Genomic DNA, 14,711 nt, shown 5'->3' with positions numbered 1-14,711 from the left:
TAAACCACAGTCATATACAGTATTGTGGTCATGTAAAGCTTCTATTAGAGAACTACTGTATTCAATATTATATTTCTCTAAATAAAAACCCACTAATCCCATTTCTTGGAGAAAATACCAGAAAACATCAAAGGATTGTTCCTAGTAATAAAAGTAGGAGTAATTAACACAAATGACAAGAACTTGGTTCATAGATGGTAACTTAATCAACTCCAAATTGAAGGATGTTGTAAATAAAGGAAAATTAGTTGATAGCCTGAAATCATCACTCAACATCACTGACACTGCACTTTCCTGGCTGAAATCCTACCTCACCAACAGACACCAGTTCATCCATATCAATAACTGCATTTCATCCACCGCCTCTCTGTCCCGAGGCTTCCCCCTGGGTTCAGTGCTTGGTCCCCTCCTTTTCATACTGTATATGCTCCCCCTTGACAAAATCATCCGTCGACACAGCCTTCAGCTACCTCACTGACCTGCTCCACCACCACACCCCCTCCCGCAGCCTTCACTCATCAGAAGCCAACCTCTTGTTTATCCCCACACAAATCAAGCACCGGACCTGTGACAGAGCATTCTCCATCGCTACCCCGACCCTCTGGAACTCACTCCCACAACAAATCAGAGACTGAACTGACCTCCCCACCTTCAAAACAACGTTTTATTGTTCAACTTTTCTCTCTACTCTAATACTTTGATATTTAATTTATTTTTATTTTGGGGTCTTTGCCTGCATGCTTTTCCATACTGTAACCTGAGAGCTTAAACTAAATATATTCAAAACCTCATACTACCTATTTTCTTTTTTAAATTACTTCCTTTTTGCCACATGTCTTTGTTACAGGAGCGCAATGCAGAGAATGCCATCGAGGCTCTGAAGGAGTACGAGCCAGAGATGGGTAAGGTGTACCGTATGAACCGTAAGGCTGTCCAGAGGATCAAATCCAGAGACATTGTCCCGGGAGACATCGTGGAGGTGGCAGGTGAGCAGCCGCTGCACCCAGTGGAACTCTAACTGTCACACTGAGACTAATTTACGCTTTGTCTACCTCCAACACTGCTGTCACCTCGCTGCCTGTACTGTATAACACTGCTGCCACAAACACACAGCCTTTGCCACCCATTCATGAGTCTGGAAACACTATTGGAATATCTCAGAGTAGATTTCTACCAGTCTTTTCTCTGGGTGTGCAGGTGCCAGGGCTGAAGTTGAATGTGCATGTCTGTGTGAGGTACATTGTAAGTGGCTGTGGTCACCCCTTATATTTAAGTCCCGGTTTAATTTTCCGCAGCTTTCCCCTCCTTTTCCCTTTTTTGCTTTCCATGCTCTCAGTCTTACCACCTGGACGCTGCTGGATGTTTGTCAGCTTCTCGCTCACACTCCCCCATCATTACATGCACATACACACAGTCCCCCCGCTGTAAACTCGCCCATGTGTGGGCAGCCTCGTCTAAAAATAGTGTTGTTGTCACTTCGGTTCCAGAACATCTGTGTGTGTGCCAGAGTTGATGAGTGAGCGCACACATGCAGCACCGAGGAGATCACTTCACCGTCGACATGAGAGCGAAATCCTCTGCCTCGCATGGCCGGTGATTCGTCTCAGACGGCTGTTTGGGGAAGGAGGGAGAGCTCAGGATGCGTGTGTGAGAGAGCACAGCGTTCATTCATAATCACAGCACGTAGAGGCAGGGAGCGATTATACATGCTGCATTGGTTACAGTAAAGCCCGGGTGCTATCCGATTTCACTGAAGGTTTCCCTGCTATTTGCACAGGGTTCCCTGTGTGATGGAAAAACTTGGGAATAATGAAATTTAAAGTTTTGCAAAGAATGTTTTGTCATGTTTAACTACATCTATCCTTATAGTTAACTTATGTGTCATAAACCTGTGGTAAAGTTACATAACGTCAAATCTATTTTCTGTAGCTGCCAACGGAAAATCGCCTAAAAGGCATTAAGAAGTGACCAAATGCTCTTACAGTAGTTTCTTATTGTCTCCCCGCATTGCGTTTCTCTCTATATTTATGCTAGCAAGGTGAATTAGGTATGATTGAATTCGATATTTTTGGATAATGCCATAGAGTGCATGTTAAATATTGGTTGTTAGAGGTATGACATATTATGAAGTCTACAGATTCGGGTTGCCGGATGCTTTATTACTTCAGGTTTTACGTGCGTACATATCCGTGTTATTATCATGAACGTAATTTCTTAAAGAGCCCTTAAGGGAGTTTCTTGTTGAACTTGCTGCTCATAGGGCAGTGGCACTGTGATATTTTAAACACTTTTTTGGCCATAACTCAAGAATCATACAGTATGCCAGTTATAAAAATGTCACATGAATGTCACTTAGGGGGGTACAATAATGAAGAGATTATATTGAAGCCTCATGGATTTGAACTCCAACTTGACAGTATAAAGCCACTATGGCATACGGTATTCTAGCCCTGGAAAATACATTTTGTCCAAAAAAACGACCTGGAACCCTGTTTACAGCGTGTCTACTTTGATTACTTGCATCGGTGGCGAATTCCACCTCGTGTGTACGTGCGTTTATGTGACGTGTAGGACTTCCTTGGAATCTGGGCTTGTTACAGCCGGTGTCCTCCTTCACACATGCGTGCGCACACTGCCAAACACAGACAAGCCCACACAGGTAGCAAGCCCCAACTGACTGCTCAACACCCACCTTCCACCACTACCGCTGTCCCCGTCAACACCAACAGTGTCACTATGACAACGCTCCATGCGCCGACTCATCTCGGCGACGCTGAAGTTCACAGTTTTTAACGACACCTGTGATGACAGCGTGGAGGACAGTTCAGACTTAAAATGAACCATCTGCTGTTTGAATAAGGGATTTTATGTTCTTACTGTCTGTCAGCAGCTGCTAGTGGATCCATATTGGTTTTCCCGTTGTGGGGAAATAGGGGGCATGCAACAACATTGACTACTTTTTAATTTTCAGTATTTTTATTCTAAGGGGACACAGAAATGATTAGGGTTTTTGTCATATGTAACAACTATCCAAGGACAATTTATATATAATAGATTGCATGGATGGCTTTTTGTCTGTTAATAAATAAACATTTAAAGCACAATTAAACTGGTTTAATACAAATGAAATAAATTATTCATTATGATGGAGAAAAGGCGTTCTCTAACAGTTGGATATGTCTCAGTTGTTGGCATAGTAAACTCTTTTTAAATGCATGTCATTATTGTCCTTACATGGTTTAGAAGGTGAGGGTGTTTCTTTTAGCAGCCAGATAGATGGCTGGACACATAAGTGTGAAACTGTCAGACTGAGGCAATAGTAGAAGCTATTCAAGCTTGTTTTAAGTACAGAGTGCATTTACTGTCAGCGTTTACTTTAAGGAGAGGTATGAAGATGGTGTTTTGCACACTGCTGCATTTCTGTATAACGCACACATTCTTTCTGACATAATCTTGTTGCTAAGCAGTTTTAAACGGGGGTAAACAGCAAAGGCAGGAACACACTCTTCTCACTCAGAAAATGTGTGTCAGATATTTGTGCACACCCCCTCTGACTATAACTGTAGGGTGATGGTGAAAGAGAAAACGAATATTTTCCCTTTACTCCACTGTTTTCGTCTTCTTCTATGTACTTCAGATTAGCCTGTGGAACTTTAGAGTACTGGATGCAAGCGGATGAAACTAAAGGGCCTCATTATGCTTTTTTGGGTTTTCCCTGTCCTGTAGTGGGTTACACTCACTACAGGAAAGGGACACTCCCCCCCCCCCCTACCTGAAACACCTCAATTGTAGTCCTTAACTACAAACATGGTGACATCATTATTTAATACTTGAACTTCTATTGGATCGAACAGCATATTGCACATGATAGACTAAGGGGTGGGATATCTCTTAAGTGGTTGAACACACAAACACGAACCAGCCAGCCAGTTAACCAATCAGAGCAGACTGGGCTCTGGTTTCAAACAGAGGGTGAAAAGAGGTGCTGCAGCACAGGCAGTATGAAAATAATAAAGACCCTTTTGAACATTAAAGCATGTAAAAAAGCACAAAATACAAGTATGAACCTGAACAATTATAATAATAGGGCCCCTTAACACAAACATAAATATATTTACTCTAATTTCTGCTAATAGCCAGCCTTCTTCTTAGTATATTGCTATGATGCCAGCTGTGGTTTTGACACAGTTTTGATTTGCGCTTCCACTGGAATTTCCCTTGGCTTTTTTTAATGGAGTGACTGCAGTGGTCAGGTTGTCGGGAACTCCTCGAGGGTTTACACAGGACCTAAAGAAATGAAAAGCCAACAAGTCATGGTTAGCTTGGATGTGGATTAAGATCTCTCTGCCAGTATATTATGTAAGAGATTTTGTTTGGAGTCCAGTTTTACCAAATGGAAGGAAAACGCCGGCTGGCCTAACCAGCTGACCTCATTTGGTTTAACATCTATTCATCTGTACTTTAGATGTTTTTTTTTGTTTTTTGATACTTGAAAGCATTACGAATCTTACTAATTTCTGAACCTTATGATATTTATATAAACTCACAGTGGCTGTTGTAGGATACATTTCTCTTCTAGCAGATGGAGACTGTCTGTGGGAGGCCGTGGCAGAAAGTGTATCGGGGAGCAGGAGTCTCTGGGTAGGCGTTTTTGAAAAGCCTCTCCTCGGCCAGTCCTACTACAGTGAACCTGTAGCCCCCAACCATCTCCCACACAACACAACACACACTTCGCTCCCCCTCCACCTCTCCCACTCTTGTTCTCTCACAGCCTATAGGTGTCAGACGGAGAACTGTAGAGAACATTATGCAGAATTGGAAGTACTGTACAGGCTATTCAAGTCCACACACTACGGCCTCTGCCTTTCTCACAATCTCTGTCCCGTCACGGTGAAGACCGAGAAATTCAGCTTGTAGTCTTGGAACATTGAGCAAAAGTATTGTGTATCAGCATGAACACTAACCCACTGTACAGAAGGAGAAAACGTGAGAGGAAAAACAGAAATTCAATAAGATGTTGAACTTATTCAAGAATCACCTATTGTCCTTCTGCAACTCGGGGTTGCACAACAAAGGCACCTGTAGTGAAGTCTATTCATGCAGCACAAGAAAAAAAACAATAGTGCATTGTTGTAGTGCATTTTTCACAAGGATTTTGAAAAGCATCAGAAACAATAAGGGATTTAACATTAAAAATATGACTTTCACTATCATGTTTGAGCTACATGATATGCATCATTGATGCTAGGTGTAGTCCTCCAACCCCTGTTGCCACGATGGAGCCAGGTCTCTGTTGGCACATGAGTCTCTGATGTTTCTGGGTTAGCCTTCTTCATCCATCTTCATTTCCTGCGACCGGAAATCAGCCAGACGCAGGTTGAGTAGTGGAAAAGCCTAGAAACCAAGTGGAAAAGGTTCCTGTTATCTTGGCTTCCATCGAGGCTCTCCTCCCTTTGATCATCTCAAGGTCCACTGCACTTTATTCTATACAAACACTTCCATCTAATGATGGTGAGTGTATCTCTATTATGTCATACATGCTCCAGTACCAAAGATGAAGATTGAAACAAAGATATAGCTAAGTTTACTGGAAGTACTGAGAGCAGCATATACATTTGTCACCGTCACCAGTGCAATTCATGCTGAAAAGCTACGCATGATAAACATCTGAGAAGCCCTGATGGCTGAACACTTTGTATTAATCAAACTCTTATTCCACAAAAAAGGATCGGGTCTTTTTCCTTGTCTATCACGATGGAAACACACAAGTTAGGAATATAACATTTCTATGAGTTCACTGTCAACCGAACCGGTACATCAAAATCTATTTTTTACTAGCAAGCTCTGTCCTCGAATTGTGAATATATTCCCACTTAAATATCCACCATTAGCTCTGACTAAAGGAAAGCAATAACAATTTGGCTTTGGGGCATTAGATACTTGTAATGGTCTGGCTCTGAAATACGAGTTTAATATGCAGGCTTATTAAGCAGACTGTAGTGGAGAAAATGAAAATGCATCCTGTAGATTTAATGCATCTGTAGTCCATATTTGACACATGCAAGGTGTATCAGAGGATCAGAGAGAGTGAGGAGAGAACCATGAGGTGGGAAAATAATCAATCATTTTTAAAACAGCAACATGACTCCATTAAGGTTGAATGGAAACGTTGTTTACCTGCAGCTGTAGCTTGAGCTTAGCCTGAATCAGCCGATGTTTCTTTGCGCAAGGATTTATTGTTTGAACACGGACATTCGATTGGGTGTAACTCACCTGCAGTTACACTTACAAAGCACACTCACCTGAGGGCTTCAATACAAAATAATCCTTTAGAGGTCAAACTTGAAAGAAGTACATGTCTTCCTCAATCCCCCATTTTCTTTGACTGCTTTTGGCTCTTTTTAGAATGGTATTCTGGTCACTTTTTGCAATGTTAACTCTAAGGCTCTATGGATGATAATGTTGGTTCTTCCACCACTAATGACCAGACTCCAGTATATCTGCACATGCAAATGTTAACTCACTACAGCAGTTGATGGACTGCTTAACAGAGATCAAATCCTGGCTGAGCCAACATTTCCTCAACCTCAACGAGAGCAAGACTGAGGTCATCTTTTTTGGACCCCAACCTCCAGCCTCCCCGGTTGAAATGCTAGGCTCCCTCAATAAAAACATCCTCCCCTCTGTCATGAACCTTGGAGTGACCTTCAATAGCGCTTTTACATTTGATAAGCAGGTCAGCACCGTAGTCAAGACCCGGGCTGAAGTCGAATAGTCCATTTAGCTTAGGAACCTTCCTAACGGAGTGAAATGACCCGGAAGTCCCTCAGTGGCAGCCATGATAAGTGCCGTTCGAATTCTCTAGAATGATAGGACGGGAGGTTTCAAACTTCCTTTATAACCTCCTTTAGCTTAGGAACCACTGGACCTCCCTTACCGAAAGGAGAGGAGTCTCTAGATGAGTTTACAGTAGTCCGTCGTTCTTATTAAACATCCATGTTCTAGTCTGCTTAGTATAGAAAACTGTAGTTTCCATAGTTTCCCCACAGCAGCAGACGCACAAAATGACGTCCGCTGGCACATCATAAACACGTCGGATAGTGAAAGTGCATTCGGATTCTCTAAAGTACCGCAGTCTCTTCTCCTAATTCCTTTTGAATTCTCCTATCCACTATCCCTTAACCCCGTGACGTTTCACTCAGAGGTCAAGGAATAGGAGATAGGGTTAGAACTTAGGAGCTGATTTTTAAACTATCCGACCGCAACCCTGCTTTTTTTAAATACGACTATTGGCCAAGAACAAGAGTCATTAACGCCTTGGTTACCTCGAGACTGGATTACCTCAACGCTCTGTATGTGGGTATGGACCAGCCAATTAGACGCCTGTAGCTAGTGCAGAAAGCAGCTGCACGTCTTCTCACTGGCCATAAAAAGCGTGACCACATCACCCCAATTCTGGCCTCAATTTGGTTCTTCCAATTCGGTTCCGAATTGATTTTAAAATCCTTTTATTTGTTTCCAAAGCCATAAATGGGCTGGCTCCTGCCTATATAGCCGAACTCCTCCATCGCTACACCCCGGCTAGAGCTTTAAGGTCGGCTGACCAGCTGCTGCTGGTAGTGCCCACGACCAGGCTCAAAACCCGAAGGCACCGAGCATTCACAGCAGCTGTCCCTAGGCTCTGGAACACTCTGCCCCTCCATGTGGGGTCGGCTCAGACCCTAGGGTTTTTAAATCGACACTTAAAACTCACTTCTTCTCTCTGGCCTTCTAGTCTGAGCGGAGCACGACTCCTGACATTTCCCCTGTCTGATTTAAAAATATATATATATTTGTGCTGTTGTATTTGTTGTAAAGTGTTTTTATTGTATGTAAAGCACTTTGGCTCGACCAAAAATCTTTTTAAAAATGTGCTATATAAATAAAACTTGATTTGATTTGCACCTTTTGGATGGATTAAGGTGCAATTATGTACGGACATGATGGTCCACAGAGGATGAAGTCTTATTACTTTGGTGATCGCCTGACCTTTCCTCTAGTGCAGCAATAAGGTTGACATTTGTTAAAGGTATTCAAGGTCTGCAGAGGATACTAATGACATCTTGGTTGACATCTTACGTACTGGATTATGATTGTTCATTGGTACCCAACTAATGTATGGGCCCCTAACTTTTCAATTTATACATTTCTCAACAATTAAACAATTTTTTTTTAAAACACCCCAATACCAGAATCTAAGAAAAATACCCCTACCAAAACATATACACTGCTTTTGAAAGGGGTCCTATTTAGCTTTTTGGGGTTTCCCTTTCCTGTAGTGTGTTATATAGATTTGTGTGCATGTCAATGGTCAGCAAAGGCTAAAATCACAACAGAGCCGGCCGGCTAACCAATCAGAGCAGACTGGACTCTGGTAAATTGAAGCATGGAAACATGTCACATTAAGGTCCTTGCACACCAAACGGACACCAAAGAACACCAAAGAACACGTCTCGACGGAACGTCGTCTCCTGCGTCTTGGCCATGTTTTGCACTGGAACACACCGCAAAGACTTCAGCCAACGGCCAAGTTGCACGTACGAACTGCGCATGCGTGAGTGGCAATAACTCTCCTTACCAGCAGGCGGCGGTAGTGTGTATTCGTCATTCAAAAGAGGCAACAGCCGGAAGACAGACTGCATGATACACCGAGAGAAGAAGAACAGACTGCGTGATATAAACAAACAACAAATAGCGTGTGCGTTCCATTTTCACTCTACAGCGAGAAGCTCATGGGGCTTTCCCAAACCTGTGTCAAGAGCTGGAGTTAAATGAAATCTCAGATTTGCCTTCTTAAGTTTGTTTGGGTCCCTCACTTCCGTTTCGCTTCTCATGCAGTGATTAGCTAAGCTGAACAGCCAATCAGAGTGATTTCTTTGGCTGACGGCTTTTAGCAGACAGCCTCCCGATTCAACATGTCGAATCGAATCAAATTTCTCTAAATATATAGTAAGTCCATACATGTCGCATTAAAGGCAGTTTTCCCAAACAGTTCTGCACACCTAGGTCCTATAATGACATTGATTTAATGCCCAGCACTTAGTGTCCCCATGGAACTAAGTACAGATCACGTTCACACCGGAATAAGTTCCCTGAGGGAAGATTACGCAAATAAAGCCGCTGACGTCACTTCTTCTTCTTCTGCTTTGGGTTTACTGACAGGCCGCAAACAACTTCACGGCGTATACTGCCACCCGAAGTCCCTGCTGGGACTCTCAGCAGCTTCTACTGAAGCCTTCCGAGTAAATCGCCAGAACGCCGACACCTCCTCATCTCCACCGCTCCCATGTTTTCTTTTGTGTTGCCATAAGTTATTCTCTCCGTTGGTGCGCTGGGCTAATGCTAATAATGCTAATGCCAGCAAATACAATGGCGGCTTCAAAAAACTTTTCCGAGTTTTACGAGCCGTGGTTTGCAATTCGCCCAGCCAATCAGAAATTGGTACTTGTTTTCTCCCCAGGATAGTACCACCTCTCTAGCAGGCACTAAAAATGGGGGTAAACGTTCTCTGAACTAAGTTATCTTTTTGGTGTGAACGCAAAATTCCAGGCACTATCGGAACTAAACGGGAAAAGTACGGATAAAAGTACTCCGGTGTGAAAGCCCCTAATGACAAACAAACTAACCTGTTGCTTTGTCTTTACTCTTTCTCTTCCCTTTTCTCACTTCCTCCCTGCTTTGACAACATCAATGCTCTGCTTACTTTATATGCAGTTGCTATAGTTTTCACTTTTCCAAATAGGTTTTATTTAGATTCCTTTTATTTAGCCTATTCACTTTGAATAATGTTTCTTCCTGGGGTTAAGATGAGGGCACTGGACATTATCAAACTGTGTATTAACAAAAGTCTTTCATTACATTTGAAACAAAACTCAGACTGCATTGTGTGGAAAAGCCAATATTCTTATTGAACTTAAATGCACTTTTCTTTTAAGATGTTGTCAGGGACCAATCAGTAAGGCAGGGGTGGGGAACCTTTTTCCTCTCAAGGGCCATTTCAATTTTTTCAACATCCTCCGAGGGCCGTACAAATTATTGAACTCTGCTTAAAAATACTAAAATCACAGCCCATTCATTTCGCCTTCCTTTCATGCTGTGCAAAGAAAAAGCAACCTCTTAATCCAGATATCTTACCATGACTCACGCATGCATGCACGTGCACGGTAGTGGCATGACCACCAAAACAGAAAGATATGGACACAAGATGTGAGGTGTGACGTAACTGATATGCCTGGGCGGCTCACCCAAGTATAGTCTATGTGTGGGAAACCCTGACAGATGAACAGATCGCCACTGGGCTTACAACTAAAGACACAGCCACGCAAAAAATGTGGCATGTGTACGGCTCCTTATGTGTACCTTAAGTGCTGGAGTGGCGTTCTGGTGCTCTCCGTAAGCACTACACCCCTGTCAGACGAGACATATACCACGTGATGACACGTACTAGAGTTGACCCAAAAGTCCAAAGAAAACATCATAAATCAATCAGTTCTAATAACTAGGCCTATAAAAGAGGTCAACAGAAAATACCTCAAAGAAACATGGCATCAACTTAACTCAACAAACTGACCTGCTACAATGAAAAACCAAGGAACCTATATAGTGGCTTGGCCAAACCAAGTTGAAACCAAGGGATAATTACCCCTCCGTGACGGAGTTAACTCCGTGGAGTGACACATGAGGCAAATACAGCAGCAAGCTTTGGGACAAACTCCCCTCTCTCCGGCAGAAACAGGAAATGCCGAAACTGTATGTAACAACGGTTTCAAATCAGCATCTCTTTGACAAAAAATGTCAATTAATAACTCAAATAAAACTCCAAACATCTTTAATTGTGTTTTAGTTTTAAACCTGATTTTTATAAACTTATTAGTTTTTGTAACAGTCTTTAAATATACACAACTTTATAATAAAATGCACACATTTACCTTTTTCTAGACTAAACACAGGTATGATCCTAAGTTAAAACATATGACGTTATCATGAGGCTGTTAACATTGCCGTTTATCAGTGGATGTTTGCTGGAACTGTTTGTAAACCGCGTGTTTCTTGACGGACGGACACAGCGTTGAGAACGGTCAGGTAGAGACAGGTCTCCAGTCAGCACCGCTGCAGACTCGCTGTTTGAGGGCTTGATAGCCCACTCCCCCTCCACACTCGTTGGTTTGGAACAGCACTTAATGTGGCGGACCCGCCGCGCAAACGGAGGGGCAGTGTGTAGGGGGGCAGTGTGTAGGGGGCAGTGTGTGGGGGCAGTGTGTAGGGGGCAGTGTGTAGGGGGCAGTGTGTAGGGGGCAGTGTGTTGGGGGCAGTTTGGGATTGGGCCTATGAGTCCTCAGCGCTCGGCCACGCCCTTTGCTGAACCAGGAAGTAACCTCCCCCAATGGACATGGTAACTCAAGAGACAAAGAAAGTAATTAATACAAACACATACTTGTGTTAGCTGTGCTAAAATATTTGAAGTAAGTCAGATTAGAATCAAATAAGGAGTTTACGATTTAAAGCAAATGTGTGGTGTTAATTGCATGTTTTGTGCTGCACTGAAGCAAACTACTGAAGGTGAGGGTGCAGTGTAGTCAGACCAAATGGGAAGGCCAGTAAATAAACACGTCTTTTATTATTTATAAGAAATTAAAATAAAATGATTTGTATTTTTTTAATTATAAATAAACTGTGAACTTTAATGCTACGATGTATGTGATGTCAGTCAGAGTAATACATGAAAAACAGGTATGAAATACTATATGACAGTAAAACAAGAATACAGTTTAAGAGGGGAGTGATTTGTAAAATACCCATAAAGAAAAAGTAAATCTGTTTCCAGTTCTGTTTCAAATGGGTGTTGAGAGATGTATCCTCCATAGATCTCTTAATTTTGCTCTCAGAGTGCACCAGATTGATGCATTTAACTTCAATATTAAAAATATCTTCCCGGGGGAGCATGCCACCCGACCTCCCTAGAGGAGGTTATATCCCCCCCCCCACTTAAATCATGTTCACATGGATAGGATACTAAATACATTTGCACACATCTTGTGTGTCTATGCGCGAATCATGGTAAGATATCTGGATTAAGAGATTGCTTTTTCTTTGCACAGCATGAAAGAAAGGCGAAATGAATGGGCTGTGATTTTAGTTTTTTTAGCAGAGATTGAATTCAATAATTTGTACGGCCCTTGGAGGATGTTGTGAAAATTGAAATGGCCCTTGATAGGGCTGCTCAATTAATCGTATTTTAATCGCAATTACGATTTTGGCTTGCAATGATTATGAAAACATTTTTTTTGTTTTTATTAAAAAAAAAATTATTGGTTTTTCAGTTGAATTATACAAAGTTCAAGGTAATCAACTGTTAATTAATTTTTTCAATGAATGGATGTTTTCAAAGTAAATGGATAATGGTTTTTAATAATCGTGATATCAATTATTGACCCAAATAATCGAGATTATGATTTTTGCCATAATCGAGCGGCCCTAGCCCTTGAGAGTAAAAAGGTTCCCCACCCCTGGTCTAATAGGATACAATAATGAAATATAATTATTGTGGATAAAATCCTTTTTGGTAATCCTACCCTGTTTTTGTTTATTTCTAGTTGGTGACAAGGTGCCTGCTGATATTAGAGTGACCTCTATAAAGTCCACCACCCTGCGAGTGGACCAGTCCATCCTCACAGGTATTTTCCTAACCAGACTCCAAACAAGGCTTTCACATAATTCAGATAGAGTATACTCCCTTACACCTTTATTGCATGGACTTGGACGACTGAAGGTTAACATTGTGTAATTTCAGTGTCTGTGATTTTCTTTCTGTGATATTACTTCCTACCCCTTTAGGCTGCAAGTGTTCAATTTCCCTCTGAATATCCCATTGTGGGTCTAATAGTCACCTGTTGCACATATATCTAACCCGGTACAATTATCTCATACCCGGTTTCTTTCAGGGGAGTCTGTGTCCATCATCAAACACACTGACCCTGTTCCTGACCCCAGAGCCGTCAACCAGGACAAAAAGAACATGCTGTTTTCTGTAAGCACCTGCCTGCAGCTCACTGAGTCATGTGTATCTTATTGAATCTAGTGACTGTAATTCTTATTTGACTTCTCTTATGTTCTGAGTAATAACTTGAAATTATTGTATTCACAAATGTAAGAACATTATGAAGAAGAAACCAGAAATTAGATTTAAAATCCTTAACAGTAAATCCACATTTACAGAATTGTACAATTAACATAATGTATGTGGAGGTGCATTACAAATGTATCAACAAATTGTTATAAATCTTTGCAAACGAAAGTCCTTTTTAAATGTTTTTTTAATAACAAGAATGTAGATGTTGATTGTAATGATGAAAGTAGGTTTCCCAAAGAGTTGTTCCTTTGCATTTTAATTAACATTGACTAAGTTAAGTCTGACTGTAATGAAAAAGATGTGTCTTGTGAAATATGGATAAATGTCTGAGGACAGCTTAAAAACATTTCTTGAAGGTGCGAGACACGTCATGGCTGAAGTGTATTTTTACATAAATATGTTTTTATATCGACTGCATCTTTCTGCCTCACTTTCTTGCACCTAATGATCTTTTATTCCTGCAGGGCACAAACATAGCTGCAGGCCGCGCTATAGGTGTGGTCATCGCCACCGGCGTTTCCACAGAGATCGGTAAGATCCGTAACCAGATGGCAGCTACGGAGCACGAGAAGACGCCTCTGCAGCAGAAGCTGGACGAGTTCGGGCAGCAGCTCTCAAAGGTCATCTCCCTGATCTGTGTGGCTGTGTGGGTCATCAACATCGGCCACTTTGGGGACCCCGTCCACGGGGGCTCTTGGGTCAGAGGGGCCATCTATTATTTCAAGATTGCCGTGGCCCTGGCTGTGGCCGCCATCCCCGAGGGTCTGCCTGCTGTCATCACCACCTGCCTGGCCCTCGGAACGCGCCGCATGGCCAAGAAGAACGCCATCGTCCGCAGCCTGCCGTCAGTAGAGACCCTGGGCTGTACCTCTGTTATCTGCTCCGACAAGACGGGGACCCTCACCACCAACCAGATGTCTGTCTGCAAAGTGAGTGGCAAGGCTTTGATTTGACTGCCGGTTATACAGTTTAAGGAATAGTACTACTTTATAAAAATATATTTTGTATATCAATAACTGACCCTGTGTTACTTAACATTCTTGAAGAAACTTGTTAGGGAGTTGAACAAAGACGGAGACAATAAGTCGTGTACTACCCCAAGAACACACATTTTCATTCAAATATTTTAAGAATCCGTCCAAATGACTTCAAAAAGAAACCAAAAGCTTTAGGAATATCATAGGAAAATGTAATTTTGTGATTCGGTATCGAAAGCTTTTTAGAAATTTTTACAAGAAGAGCAAATTGTGTAACAGTGAATTTAAGTTTCAGAAAATGGTTTCACTACAATGAAATAACTGACTAAAGTCAGCACACATTAATACTGTTCAGCTCAGAGTCTCGGATTTGTAGTCATATCCACATTTTTGCTGTTCCAAGACTGTAAAAGGACCCCAGCATTCAGAAATATTCAAATACACCCTTTTTAAAATGGGCAGAAAAAAAGGATGTACACTGCAGGCAGAAAGCATAAAGTTGGCATGTCTGTAAAGGGGAGACTCATGGCTATTCATCACTCCAATATTTTGAGGTAATAGGGTCA

At 42.0% G+C, this 14,711-nt stretch overlaps 1 protein-coding gene across 2 annotated transcripts in view; it reads left to right on the top strand.

The window, feature by feature from the left end:
- atp2a3 (ATPase sarcoplasmic/endoplasmic reticulum Ca2+ transporting 3) overlaps positions 1-14,711 on the top strand; it is a 55,926-nt gene that overhangs the window by 21,060 nt on the left and 20,155 nt on the right. For both annotated transcript variants that reach the window (XM_034204230.1, XM_034204231.1), the window contains exons 5-8: positions 848-986; positions 12,633-12,713; positions 12,981-13,066; positions 13,633-14,097. In XM_034204230.1, coding sequence (XP_034060121.1) covers positions 848-986; positions 12,633-12,713; positions 12,981-13,066; positions 13,633-14,097 — 771 coding nt within the window. The remainder of the gene's footprint in view (positions 1-847; positions 987-12,632; positions 12,714-12,980; positions 13,067-13,632; positions 14,098-14,711) is intronic.

Source organism: Gymnodraco acuticeps, unplaced genomic scaffold (genome assembly GCF_902827175.1).
Source record: "Gymnodraco acuticeps unplaced genomic scaffold, fGymAcu1.1, whole genome shotgun sequence".
NCBI classification, from domain to species: domain Eukaryota; kingdom Metazoa; phylum Chordata; class Actinopteri; order Perciformes; family Bathydraconidae; genus Gymnodraco; species Gymnodraco acuticeps.
Note: the sequence above shows the minus strand (reverse complement) of the source record. Positions and strands in the feature narration are given on the sequence as shown.